This window comes from Leishmania donovani, chromosome 21, assembly GCF_000227135.1.
Source record: "Leishmania donovani BPK282A1 complete genome, chromosome 21".
NCBI lineage: Eukaryota > Euglenozoa > Kinetoplastea > Trypanosomatida > Trypanosomatidae > Leishmania > Leishmania donovani.
In genome coordinates, this window is record NC_018248.1 from 388,841 (window position 1) to 402,961 (window position 14,121).

The window sequence follows — 14,121 nt, forward strand, 5'->3', positions numbered from 1 at the left end:
CAAGGCAGTCCCACCCTGACCAGCCTCCATCACGTCCGCCACCGGGTGCGATACGGCGGATGAGAGGAGGGGGTGGGCCCTGCGCCGTCACCGACTTCGTCAAACAGATAAGCAGCGATTCCGCAAAGGCGGCGCGCAGCGGTCCGCTTCCTCCCTCCGCCCCTACCGGGCGACGCCCACAACAGGCCAGAGAACGGGGGGGGGAGGGGACGGGTCGAGACCCGGCACCGCCCCAACTCACTCTAAACTGCCTTCTTCTCTTCCTTCCCACCGACTCTCTCTCTGATCTCACATCAGCGAGGGCAGGAGCTGGCCACCCATGCACAGACGCGTCGGTGCATGCGTCGGGGACACCTCGCGCATGGGTACGTGTGTCTGAGTTTTCGCTCCTCCTGTTGTGCGACGTCCAAGCACCTCTGCGGTGAGGGAAGAGGAGGAGAAAGTAAGGGGAGCTTGTTCGATGCCTTGTTCGCTCTCTTCCCTTATCCGAGTAGATGTTTTCACGTGTACATGTATGCATGTGTATGCCACTTGCTTCTCTCTCTCTCCTCTTCCTCTCCCACCCCACACACATACGTTATCCTTGCACACTCCACTATCCTGCACCCCCAACTCCTTTCACTGCTGCCGCGGTGGGTTTGCCCTGCCAACTCGCCGGTGTACAACGGCGGCGCGTCCATAACTACGGTGATGTGACTACCGCGGAGTAGACGAGCATCAAGTTTGTGCGCTCGCATTGTGTGTGGTCCGTCCTTTTCGCTACCGCTCTGCTCGGCACTCACTCACTCACACTGTTTATTGGTTTTGGTGTTCGTAGCTGGCCTTGTTCGCTTCCAGGCATGTCGTTCTCTCTCGAGTCGCCGCTGCGCACGCTCTTCGGGGCGGTGGAGAAGAATTACCCGCAGTACCATGACCACCTCGCGCAGGCGCACAAGATGGCGCACCGGGCCTTCAAGGAGCTGGACAGGGCGTCGCCTTATATCGCCAAGGCGGCCAGCTACGCCTCCATCGCTACGGAGCAGGCTGCCAGGTTTAAGTTGGATGAGCTCGGTCCGATGCTGCTCGGCCTCGCACTCTGCTTCTTCGGCGGCTCCTACACAATGCTGATCGCTGTCGTCGAGACAGTGCACCTGCTGTGTTGGGAGGATCTCAAGCACTCCTTTCAGGTGCTATACCACAACTACGAGCGGGCAGCGGAGCAGAACCGCAAGGACCACTGCATCGACGCCGATGGCGAATGCGTGACAGATGCGCAGGAGGTGTGCGACACCGACCTGCTCTCTCGTAAAGTCGCATTGTTCCTCAAGTCGGTGGACATTGAAGCTGCTGAGGCGGCGGGCCGCACCATTGGCGCTGCAGCCATGTCGGTGATTGCGGCGCTGCGTGTGAAGCTTGCCCGGTCGCTTGCACTCGGCGGATCGCTGGCGAGTATGGCGATGGCTTATATCCCGCTGGAGGCAACGCTGAAGGACGCGCTGCCAGTGGAGCACAAGAAGTGGTCCGGCGTCATCGCGAAAACGGCGGCTAACGTGATCGCCATGACGCTGGCGTCCATGATGTGCGGTGCCATTGGCATGATGCACTGCTGCATCCGTGGCGCGCACATGTTTGTACAGCACGCCGTACATATCGCGAATGGTCACGGGCTACTGGAGGCCGACATAACGCTGGAAAGCCCCAAGGCGAAGGCGCTGGCTGCCATGGTCGCATCGATGGGGCTTCTCTGGCAGGTGACGCACACCGATGCGAACCCCTTCCCGATCAACATCTTTCTCCTGCCCTTTACGGTGGCCGAGTACGTGCTATTCTTTGTCGTGAACGGCTTCCTCTTCGCTACTTTGTAGTGGGGGTGGGCCCGGTAAGCACGAGAGCAGCCGAAGACCACGAAAAGCAGAGGAAGGGGGGCATGCTTGTGTCTGCGTGTGCGTGATGATGATACACATGACATGCCCTCCTCCCGTGCACTTGTTCACCTCCGCCTTTCCTGCCCTTTCCTGCCCTTTCCCTCCTCGTCCTGTTCCTCCTGTCCGTCGGTCTCCTCCGAGGGTGTGTCGCCATGTCCGTGCGCCTTTTTCTGTCGTTAGATTTTGTGCTCGTTGACTTCTCCCTCTTTCCTCTCGCTTCCGATGGCGGCGCACGTGCGTCCTCCACCACTCCTGTCTTCTCCTCTCCGCCCTTCTCTGCATCCGCACCACCTTCCAGATGAGGGCTGCCTCATTGAAATCGGAGGGAAGACAAGGCCATGTGCGTGGATCAGTGACACACACACACACACACACACACACACACACGTATGCGTCGCCTTGGGGAGCGTGGTATTATCATTAGAAAAATGGTGCGTATAATCGCGGGTTGCGAAGGTGGAATCAAGCAACAGGGCAACAGCAACAATGCGGATTGTCGTGATGATGCTTGGCCGTTCTTCCACGGTCATCATCATCACCGCCGCCTCCTCTCCTCCCCTCCTTTCGTCATCTGGACAGCTAGACAGGCACGGACACACATTAGCGCGCGTGTGCGAGTCTTTCTTGAAAGAATGGCGTTGCACACAAGCCGTAATGTGCGCCCAACTCTGGTTTTGTGTGTGGGGGTGGGTGGGTGAGGGCAAAGAAGCCATCGCTACACCCACACCGACACACACACACACACACACACACACACACACACACAGATTCGAGCCGGTACATGTGTGGTTGTGTTGGTGGTCGTCGTGAGAGCGCACCGATGCGCTCGCCCAGCTCTTCCTCCCCCCGCATTCCCCCCTTCGTGGAGCTCTAACAATAACACAGGCAACACGCACCAGGAGAGAGAGGTTCACGACTCAAAAGTTGGTAGTGACGAAGCCACTCCCCTCTCTCTTCTCAGCCACTGATGTAGCGCGATGAACACCATCGGCGCTGCGGACTCTGCAAAGGTGGCAGCAAGGCTGCCCCTCCACCCCCTTTCTTCTCTCTCGCACGTCTCGTGTTGTACGGGACGTGCAAGGAAGTCGCACGCGCATGTCAGGGTGCACGTGTGTGCTTGTGTCTGCGTGCCCCCTCGTGCTGCGGTACTCTTCATCACCTCGTCGCTCTTTCTCTCTCTGCACATTTTCTCTTTTTCTCGACCACCACCACCACCGCGTTGCTCTTCATCTCTCTCACACACCCTCGCGATGACGCCGCCGTCATTCTTGTCGTCATTCTTGCCGCCATTCTTACCGTCGGCACTGCAGCACCGTCTGCGTGCACGCACATCAACGTCCCCGTGACCCGTGCCTCTCTTCACCTCTGGCGTCGGCTGTGTGCGCACTGAAGAGGAGCAGGAAGGAAGAGAACGACTGAAAGGCACAGAGACCGAGCTTTCAACGACTGAGGAACACTCCGGTGGCTTTCATCATCGCCGCTCATCCCCCACCCATCTTGCATCTGCAATGGTGGCTGCACTAGCTGCCTTGGGATCACGCACCTCTACGATCGTACCGCACACACGCACGCGCGCACTCACGGGCACCTGTGCCCACGATGAGCGCCACTCCGTCGAATGTTCTGCTGGGCCTCTTCGACGGCTACATGTCCCACAAACGCGATCGACTCACCTCTGAAACCAAATTAGGTGGCACACCGACGTATTTTCCGCCATTAAGTGACGCGGACAAGGCGCAGATACGTCGCTGGACGAGCTGCGGTGTCTGTGGCCATGCTATGAGCCTCCTTACCCAGGCGTACAGCCCGCTGCCAACAGCCTCGGCGAGCCGTCCGCACCACCGCATGATGTACGTGTTTGCCTGTAACTCTGGCTACTGCTCTCGGCAGCCGACGAGCAGCATGGTGGCCTTTAGCGTGCAGGTGGATCAGGAGGATGAACAGGCGCTCGCCGAGAACTCCGAGGAAGAGGAAAAAGACGAGGTGATTGAGACCGGTCCACTGCTGCCGTCGGAGCTGCCCGAGGCCGTACTGCCGCCATGCTACGTCTACATCGATGCGGAGCCGTCAAAGGAGGTTGTGGTGCCGACGGATATCGAGCGTGAGCTTATCAAGATGGCGGAGGAGAACGCGCGGAGCACCGTCACAGATGAAGAGCTGCAGCAGCTGGAGCAGACGGTAGACCTGAAGAACAAGAAAACGGACTACTACTACGAGAAGTTCCGCTCACGGGTTGCTCGAGCGCCGAATCAAGTACTGCGCTACTACGAGCGCACCGTGGCAGCAGCAGCAGCCACATCTGCGTCGTTGCGCGCGAAGGACGTCAAACCGATCTTCATGAACCCGGACAAGGTGAAAGCCATGGTCACCATCCCTGCATGCGCCTGCTGCGGCTCTGCGCAGACAGCGGAGCTGCAGGTGATGCCGACATCCCTGTACTACCTGCACGTCAGCGAGTACACTGCACTCGCGCGTGCAGACGCAGCCGCCATGGCGGCTCCTGCAGGGGCGCCGGCAGCAGCCAGCACACAAGGCAATGCAGTCGACAAGCAGCCACCTGTCGCATCGCACAGCGCATCTACGACGGCGTGCAAGGCATCTGCGTCGTCCGGGGCCGCCACTGGCACTGAAAAGGCGATTCCTGCTAATGTTGATGACGGCTGCGACTTTGGAACCATCACGGTGTACGTGTGCGCGAAGGACTGCGCGGCGCGGCAGCATGGCGTGGTATTGCGTCGCGAGACCCTGTGCGTGGAGGAAGCCCCCACCATGCGAGACGAGGAGCGTGCAGGGAAGGCAGACGCTGCCAAGGCCGTTACCGACGGTGTCACACACAAGTTAACGCTAAGAGAGCTCCTGCACGGAAACGGGGAGGGCGACGAGGACATGGAGGATGATGATGAGGGCCACATCGATGATGAGGCGGTGTCGACGGCGTAAGGCATCGGGTGTGCATGGGAAGACGAAGAGAAGGGCGTGCCAAGAGAGACCTGAGGTGTGGTGGATGCTGCACCCCTGCCCTACTCGTCCCCCTCGTCCCTTTCCTTGCTGTATACGAATCACTGCACCACGCACGTTTCCGTCTGTCTGTGCGCACTCGCCTGCCCCCCTCTTCAGGCAGAAAATTTCCGCACCATTTCGTTTAAACACAATACACACATCACGGCTTTCTACGCCACCACCCGCGACTCCTGGAAAGGTATGGCTCCAGTTGACCTCCGTCCCCCTGCATCAGACACGGGCGAGACACGTCGCCGTCTTCTCCGAGTGCTCGAAGACCAGCTCCCCCCCCCCCAACACGCATGCACACTGACAAGGGTGCCTATCAACTCCCACGGGCTCCCTTTGCTAGTCTTCCTACCCGCTACTGCGGCAGCGCGTGACGGAGGCCAAAGCCAAAGGTCCGCCACCGCCGTCTCGAGCACTGCGCTCCATCTTGGCCATTACCCTCTAATCTACCACCATTCGCGTCTGCTTCTGCACACCCTCCTTCTATACCACATACATCTATCGATTGCTCCCATGATGCCCGTGTCGTGCGGCGCACATTTTGGTCTCTGGCCATGCTGGTGACCGCTACGACCTGCTGGTGCTGCTGTAGCAGTCGTCGCTGCAAGAGAAGTAAGGGCAGCAGGAAGAGAAGGGGAGGGTACACGTCTTCCAACAAGGCGCAGCCAGCTCCACATGTGCTGCTGGCACCCTCCTATCCTAACCCAGTGGACGCATCGGCGAAGCGCACGAAACGAAACGCTACTCTCTTTCTCTGTATCTCTCTCTCTCTGTGCCGGTTGAAACACGGGTGACGGGCGCCTATTCTCCCTCTCCGCTGCGCACGAGTCCGGCACATTGGCCTCGCTTCCCTCCTTTATCTTTCACTGGCGGAGGAAGTACACACGCACGACGCATATCTGCGCTGGCCTCTCGAACTCTTTTCGTCTCCCTCTATTCGCACGTGGTTTGAGCGCGGTCGCGTTCACTGCGAACCTTTCCTCTGCCTGTCTGCCTGCCTGTCTCGTATCGAACTCTCAAAGGGCGCGCGACGAGCGACGAGGCGCGCAGACGGAGCAACAGAGAAGAGGCTCATCCAACTCGGTGGGGCCGTCTTGCCAACGCCGCACACAGTACCCCCTCAGGGGGGAGGGCACGTGCGCTTTATTTGATCATCGCGGACACAAGTGAGGGAGAGATTACAAGGTGCGTACGCAAGACCAGAGCGCACGCACACGCACGCTATGCCGTCCTCGTCCTCGTCGACGACTCACCGCTCGGAGGGCGTCCGCAGCTCTGAGCGACTCTCCGGCTCTCACTCTTCTTTGTCTGCTTCGCATGGCCGTCCAACCATCGGCCCATCGCCGCGTGGCGACCGCGCCATTGGCGCACAGACTCCACGCTCTGTCGAGTTTACGGAGGTGCCACACGCGGAGATGGAGGAGAAAGATACATACAGCAGCAGCCGCACCAGCTCCAACGGCAGCCGGCTGCGTCGCTCCTGCGATGGTAATAGCGGCCATGTCCATCGCTACGCAGTGTCGGAGTCGTCGAACTGTAGCAGTTGCTTCGAGATGCTTGAACACGTGCCAGAGAACGACAGTCACCACAGAGCAGAGACGAGCGTGACGCACGGCACTGTAACGTGCCATATGTCCCCCATGCTGCCGCCGCGATCCGGTGCGCGGGTGGGCGAGGCAGCGTGCTGTGATATCCGCTCAACCTGCTCGAGCCCCGCTCCTGCTGCCTCCGTAACCGTTGGTGGCACCGGTGGGTCTTCGCGGCCATCTTCCTCCTGTCCCTCGCCTGCTGCGAGCTCGTCGCTGACGACGCCGAAGCGGGTGGACGGCGCTTTCACGGGCGCTCACAGCTCTGCCGCGCAGCCGCCGGACTCGGCGGCGCCCTTCTCCAACGATTCGCTTGCTGCTTTGTCCACGGAGCAGATGGAGGCGGCACTCCAGCTGTACGTGGAGAAGGGTGGCGTTTACACGAATGAGGTCACCTCAGCGCTCCAGGCACTGCCGTGGTGTGCCGCGACCTCGGCGCACGCTTCGCCGGTCTCCAGCGTCGCTGACACGTCTGCAGCGGACACGGGCGAGGAGGCAGAGCAGCATTTGGTCGATCCGGAGGTCTGGCTTGGCGCTGTGGCTGCAGCGACTGCCTCCGCAGTAGCAGTAGCCGAGAACGACGAGCAAGCAAGTGTGACTGCGCCGTCTGTTGCCACGCGCATCGCTTCAGCGGGAGTCCTACACAAGACACAAGGGCGACACAGCACGCTCGAAGAGGTCTCCACGATGATAATGCAGCCTTCGAATCTCGCCGACCCGTCTGCCCCTGTTCCCGTTGAACGAACAGTGGAGAAACGACGCAGCTCGGCTGACTCTTCGAGTGAACTTGCCGCCGTTGGCGGTGCTGCGACCGACAGCGACTTTGCTGACCATGAGGCAGACCGTGGCCCAGGGCGAAGCTCAGCCGTTGTCTCTCCGGTGGACAGTCGCTCCCATCTCCGCGGCGATGATAGCAATGACAGCACACCGAGGGTAAACAGTGTCAACGGCCATCATGTATCCACTGATCGCAAGCTGGCCTACGGTGACGTCAACGACGACTCCACAGAGCGCCCAGCACGTGGGGAGCGCTCCCCCTCTTTTCCACAGCTGACGCGACGCCACCGATCAGGCTCTGCGCAGCAGCAGCGACTGCCCGTGCCCAGTTTTATGAGCAACACCCGACCACTACGAAGCTCCCCTTTATACTCTTCCGTGTCGCCGATGCAGCGCTCTGTGGATGACCAACAACGGTCTCCTGCAACCGCGGCAGCGTCCTCGCCGGTGTGTGTCACGAAAGACGCGACGGAGACCGCCGCTCCCCCGGCTGCGTCGGTGTTCGATACAGTCTTTGCGGGAACCGCAGGCATGCACGCCCTTTTCCAGCTGTGCCTGCGGACACCCCTGGCGACGGCCTCCGCGACGATGAGGGTTAGCGACTGGTACGCGCTCCTAGACCAGCTGCGGCACAATGGGTGCCACAAGCTGCCACCGCAGCCAATCCTCGACGACGTCGCCCGCACCATCGCGCACACAATGCAGTCTGAAGGGCATTCAGGCGGGCTGACTTTGAGCGATTTCGCCCGCGTTATACAGTGCCAGCTGAAGGAGGTGAGGGTCGACATGACATCGCCGCTTCCTCGAAATGTCCCCGCCGGCGACGAGACGGCGTCGCGGCAGGAGGTGGCGCTGCACTTCCCACAACACCCCAGGTATACGGTCACTGTACCGACATCTGCAGCATTATCATCACAGTCACCCTCGTTTCCATCGAGACGCAGCAGCCGGCGCAGCTCGCAGACGAAGCTGACACCGGTGACTGACAGCGGCCAGTGGCGTGTGCTGCCGACGTGGTGCATGGCGCTTGCCGGTCTCTTTCCGCTAGAGATGTCGAAGGTGTGCCCTGTGCCCGTGGTGCGCTACCTGCGCAGCGTCGGGCTGATTCGCGCGGTGCTCGAGGCCATCACGCAGCGCCTGCAGATCGAGGTGGAGGCAATCCCTGAATGCGTAGCACCTATATCGAGCGCGGCCAGCAAGGAAGCAGAGAACCCGTCCGAAGGCGCAGCGGTGGAGAGCCTTGTGCTGTCAGCGTCATGTGAGGGATCTGGAGGGAGCAGATCGGTGAGCAACCTGCTCGCTCGGAGCGGCGCCTCTGCCGGTGCCCGCCCCGCTATCTCGGTCGTCGTCACTGAGAAGGCTGTTGGCGACAGTGGCGGCAGAAATGGGACATGGAATGAGCAGCCGATTTGGGGATCTGCGACGGCGGGCAATTACCGCAGGAGGGTAAAGCGCCGTAAAAGGGGCGCTGCCACGAACATGGTGGCAACCCCAGAGAGGGCAGGAAGCGACTGTGCGATAGTCGCCTCGAACCCGCAGGGGGCGAGCAGCGGTAGCAGCTGTCCCAAGGCGGGCACCACTGCCTCCGCCAGTAGTGATACCTTCAAGTCGCACTACCTCGATCAGCGTCCCCTCGATGAGATCAGCATCTCCGTCGTGGCGCGGGCCAAGGCGCGCCGTCTCATGGACACGCTCCGGCGCCATACTGTCCCGATCAACCGCTACGAGTGCTTCGCGCGTGTGGAGCAGGAGGATGAGCCAGTGCGGCAGGCGCTGTGCTTTGTGTCTCGGGAGGAGCTGAAGGCGACCTTCAGCAGCGACGGTGGCGAGGACAGCGATGCAGACTCGGACGCGATGCCCGACATGATTGCCGCTCTGACGTACCACCCAGGGGAGGAGACAGAGGCGAGCCTAGTTGGGACGGCCGCGAAGGACGGCGGTGGCGTAGACGTGGACCAGACACGCTCGGCTCTGCCGCCTCCAACGCTGTCGCGCACGTCTACCCCCAACGTTCTGCCCACCGTCATCATGGGTGCCACGCGTGCTTCAATGCACGCCGGCGGGCGGGCCTCGTCCGTCACCACATCCCGGGTGGCTTCCGCCGGCAGCGCAGTGAGGCCACCGCCGCCCGTGCCTTGTATGTTCCGCATGAGCGGCGTGCTCCCCACCGCACTTCCCCGAAAACAGGAGGAGGCTCTGGTGAGTCGACTCAGCAAACCCGTCTGCGACCCTGCCGCGATGAGTCTGCGTGTGGCCTCTAAGGAAAATGGCTACACGTCCTGTCACGCTGCGGACACCACAACAGCCATAGGCGCATCCGACTCAGCATCTGCGAACGCCAAGGCGATTGAAGACCGCCCGACTCGTTTAGCGCGATCACGGCGTCCCTCTGGGTCAGCCGCCCAGCGCCACTACCGGTCCCACCTGCATCCGACGGATCGAGAGTCGTCCAATGACACAGTTTCGCGCAGTGGCCCAGCTGCGCCATCGCGGAATGGTTTCCGCCGGCGGCGCGGCCGCCCATCCTCATCGCGGACGGATCGATGCTACGCCTCCTTGTGCCCCGGTCGCCAGCATCAGCTGTCATCGTCGTTGGCGGCCAACACGGACAGCGGCGGCGCCTGCACGTCGCAGCCGACAGAGGGGCGAAACCGCAGTTTCTCTTTCTTCGACGTTCCTTACGTTCTTGCGGCGGCGCCGCTGTCGTCATCGGCCGCGGCGGCGGCTGCCGCGCAAGTGATCGGCGGCGGTGCGCCATCCGCATCATCATCGGGTGTAGCGATTCCGCCGCAGCCGCCGGCCCTGCGTCGACAGGCAGGCCACCGTATCGCGTCACGAGGTGCCCCTTGTGGCGCCTCGAGGGCGGGCTCCGCAGCGCCGCTTCGTGCCAAGGCGAAGGACGAGCCCGCAGACGGTCGGCGAGCTGGGAACATCCCAAACAACGCTGTTCTCAAGCTGGCGCGGCGCGGCTTGCGCTCTAGAAGGTCAACTCCCCGACGCTCGAGTGATGCCCCACCGCGCGACCGAAGTGCCGTTGATGCACGTGGGGAGGAGAACAGTAGCAGGCCAAAAGCGGCCGATGCCGCAGCTGCCGCACACCCACCGGCTGCTCCCCCGCAGCCGCACATCTCCCTCTACGAGCGACGCCTTTGTCGACAGCTTCAACGTGCATACTCCAACGAACACATCTAACACCGCACGAACTGAGATGACGGAGAAGGGTGAGGGAGGGGGGGTGAGAGAAGGCGTACCGATGTGGTCGCATCTCAGGACGCCTGCAACATGCAGAGAGAGAGAGAGAAAGGGGTGGGGCGAAGGATGCGCGAACGGCAGAGACTGTCGGGAGGAGGGGGTGGGGCGAGCAGCCGTTGCGATCCCGCAATCATTTCACCCCTCATCGTCCGCCGCCCAGTTGCCCCTCGCCGTTTTCTCGTTCTCCTTATATCCCCTCACTGTGAAACAAACAAGAGGGTACTGCGACTGTGTGTGGTGTCTCACGCAATCACCCCCCTCCCCCTTCCACGCACACGCGCATGCAGCGAGGCCAGCACACCGCGCACCTTTCTTGCCTGCCCTTTTCTGGATGTACAGTTCTTGACACCGCGAATGTTCGGCCACGCATGCGGGCACGCACAAGGCACAGTGTTGCTGAGCAAGAAGCACACGCGCAGGGCATTGGCGGTTTCTTGTGTTTCCTTTTTTTTACCTGTGCATGTGTGTGTGTGTGCGCACATCTGCACATCTGCGTATTTGCCCTTTCCCTTCTTTTTCAACGTGTACCCCTCCCCCCTCTTCCTCCTCCTCCTTACTGGACTTTTACAATGTCCACGTATTCCAAAACGCTTCTCTCCGGCCCTCAAGGTTGTGGCTGCTGATGCGGGGCGACTGCACCGCCCTTTGGCCGCTATCATGCTCAGGACAGCCACTGCTTCCTCCTCGGGCGCTATGATTTTGCATGCGTGTCTATGTGTCTGTGTGCTTGTGCCTTTTTTCTCCATCTCGTCTGCGGTCGATCCCTGCACGTTCTCAACTCGCCACACTGCACCGTGTGCGCACTGCACAGTCTAAAGGGCATACCAACAGTTGCTAGACATATGCCGCTGCATCCATATCCCCTATCGGGCGTGACGCCTCTCTCTCTCTTGCAACAACTACAGCGAAGGCCATGCGGCGGCAGTGCTAGTTCGTGGCTGCTCCGGCGGCTGCCGCTGCAGCGACGGTGCGAGGCACGAGTGGAGGTGCAGCGACGCAGCTTTGCCACCTGCGACATGCAACTTTCGCGCTCTTCGCCAGCGCCGCCGTCGTCATCGTCATCGCTGCTATCTACCACGATGCAGGCGAAGGATGTCGTGACGCGCCTTGGTCCGAGCGAGCGCCTCCCCGGGCTGCGCGGCGTGTTTCTCACAAAGCCGATAAAAAAGTTTCACCCCATCGAGGTACTACCCACCGCTGCTTCTGCCGCCGCGACCACCACGACTGCCGCCACAGCTGACAGCAGCGCAGAGCGGCCGGACGCTCCTCGCAGCTCGACATCCGCCATCGTCTCACAGGCCCCACCGCTTGTGCTGAACTTGGCCTTTGCTCCTCGACACAGCATCTCGCTGCGCCGCTTTCTGGCCCTTCGGCACATGTTCAGCACATCTGCCTACCTGCACGTGACGACAGAGGATGGCTGGTACTTGGTTGCGCCGAGCTCCGCGGCACCCCTCTGCCCCGACGTCACTGGCCTGCAGGCGTGGTGCTGTCGCCATCATCACCGATACCTCAAGCATGCCTCCACCGCCGTCAAGGCGGCCACATCGTCGACCACGCCATCGTCGCGAGCGGCCCGCTGCAGCACGCATACAGAGATAACCAAGCTGGAGGCAGCGCTGGACAACGGCGAGGAGCTCAGCGAGGAGCAGCTGCAGAGGCTGGCGGCGCAGGAGAAGGCGTCCTTTGCGCACACGCCAGAAAGCGAGGAGGCGGATATGGATGATCACACCGATGGGACCGACGACATGCCTGCTGTACATGAACCGCGCGACCCAGTTAGTCGGAAGACCGCATCACCCACCGCAGAAACTCTCCGGGAGCGCTCCGCTGGTGCTCCAGCATCCGCTTTCGGATTGTCACCGCCGGAGTTGAGGACGCCACCGCCGCTCATCTCCGAGGCACACCTCTTCGACATTAACGACGGCGTCGCGTGGCCACTGCCGCCGTCCGACGACTTGGCCAACCACGAGTACTGGAAGAGCCATCGCCAACGCATGGCGCTATACGAGAGCACCGGCGATGCAGACGCCTCCGAGCAGCGCGAAGCGCTGCTGGCGACTCTCCGCGCCGACCCGGAGATAGCGCAGAAACTGTCGTCTGAGCAGGAGCTGTACACTGCCGCCGAGGCGCTCTTTCAGGCGCTGAAGCACAAGGCCAACGTGACCCTGAACGTAGACGCCGACACCGGCCTTCTCACGCTCGTCCCGCTGCGGGATCTGCACGCTGGCGAAGAGCTCCTTCTCCACTACGGCCGCGAGTGGTGGACTGGGCGACTGCTCTTCTCGCTGCTCTTGTCCATATCAGACGCCGAGATGCCGCAGATCCGGTGGATCGAGCAGCTGTTTGATCACGCCGTAGACAGGAACGAGCCTTTCCCACTGCTCATCGTGGCACATGAGCAGCGCAAGCGGCCTCGGCGAGGCTGTTCAAGGGGACCAAAGGTTTGCAAGGGCCTCAAGAGCGAATCCAGCGGCGACGGCGACGAGCGGCAGCAGCAGTCAACACAGTGTGCGCCGCTGACGAAGCCTCACGGTGACTCTGCTGAGACATCTTCTACCACCGCCATGACGGCAGAGCTGCCCATGTCTCAACGCAAGCTGGGTCGTGCCGTTCTATACAATACCGTCACACGTAAGAGAGCGACCGACGCCGCCGTGCTCGCCTTCGCGGTTCGGCGGAGCTGCATTGAGCAGGGCTTCCTGAGTCGCCTTCTGGTCGGCGACGCGGCGGGCGGGGCCGAACCGGTGTTTCAACTCTCCGAGCCAGACAAAGAGGTACCCATGCGAGTGCTGCGACGCGTGCTGCTGGCGTCTCTTCGCGGCATGACGGCGAGCGCACAGAGAACCGTTCCACACAAGGACGAGAACGCCCCTGCCGTGGCGGGTTCGGCCGTCGCGGATACCGCCGCTGCTGTCGTCGACCAGGGCGCACCACCACAGACAAGTGCTAACACCGGCGGTGACGGTGATGATGGGGACGACGCTGTCTTCAGCGTCTAGCGCAAGAGACGTGTGTGAAAAGGCGGTTTGGAGTGAGCGAAGAGAGAGCTCGTGGAATGGCGCGCATGCATGCGATGCGTCCCGGCTTCCTCTCTGCTGTTGCTGCTGCTGCCCTCCCTCTCCTTCCAGCGCGTGCTCCATCCCACGTGTGTATCATGACGCCGCTCACGACGGAGGCCTGTTTATCAACGTATGGCGTCTCTTTGCACTAACGTCTGCCATCGTGGAGACCCACACACATGCGCACGCCGCTGTCTCAGAGACGAGGGGGCCGGCCAGCGCGTTCAACTGTGTTCGTGTGTGTCTTCCCTCTCTTCCCCGCCTCTACCCTTTCTCCAGTGGACTTTGTGGTGATGTATGCGCGTCTGTGCCCTTCCCGCCATCTCTCTCCATCACCACGAGCTCCACACATGCGCGTGCCCAGCCTTGCCCTGATGCACACACCTGCTGCCTTGACACTCTCTCACGAACCCATCTCCGCGCTCCCTTGTTCATCTCCACTTATGACACTTCACCAACAACAGAACAACCCCTCTGACCTCCTTCCCTTCGATACAGGCGCCCTCTCCCTCATCGTTCCTCAGGTGCTGA

General features: G+C 61.5%; 4 protein-coding genes across 4 annotated transcripts; all 4 read left to right on the top strand.

The window, feature by feature from the left end:
• Positions 1-839: 839 nt before the first annotated feature.
• LDBPK_211180 (hypothetical protein, conserved) lies at positions 840-1,844 on the top strand (the record flags this gene model as incomplete). The annotated part of the gene is made up of 1 exon (XM_003860587.1): positions 840-1,844. The coding sequence occupies one exon, from the start codon at positions 840-842 to the stop codon at positions 1,842-1,844; it is 1,005 nt and encodes a 334-aa protein (XP_003860635.1).
• A 1,707-nt stretch (positions 1,845-3,551) lies between these two features.
• Positions 3,552-4,844, top strand: LDBPK_211190 (hypothetical protein, conserved; the record flags this gene model as incomplete). The annotated part of the gene is made up of 1 exon (XM_003860588.1): positions 3,552-4,844. One exon carries the CDS (start codon positions 3,552-3,554, stop codon positions 4,842-4,844), a length of 1,293 nt encoding a protein of 430 aa, XP_003860636.1.
• Positions 4,845-6,136: 1,292 nt separating this feature from the next.
• Positions 6,137-10,468, top strand: LDBPK_211200 (hypothetical protein, conserved; the record flags this gene model as incomplete). Its single annotated transcript, XM_003860589.1, has 1 exon — positions 6,137-10,468. The coding sequence occupies one exon, from the start codon at positions 6,137-6,139 to the stop codon at positions 10,466-10,468; it is 4,332 nt and encodes a 1,443-aa protein (XP_003860637.1).
• A 773-nt stretch (positions 10,469-11,241) lies between these two features.
• On the top strand, positions 11,242-13,530 carry LDBPK_211210 (hypothetical protein, conserved; the record flags this gene model as incomplete). Its single annotated transcript, XM_003860590.1, has 1 exon — positions 11,242-13,530. One exon carries the CDS (start codon positions 11,242-11,244, stop codon positions 13,528-13,530), a length of 2,289 nt encoding a protein of 762 aa, XP_003860638.1.
• Between the last annotated feature and the right edge of the window lie 591 nt (positions 13,531-14,121).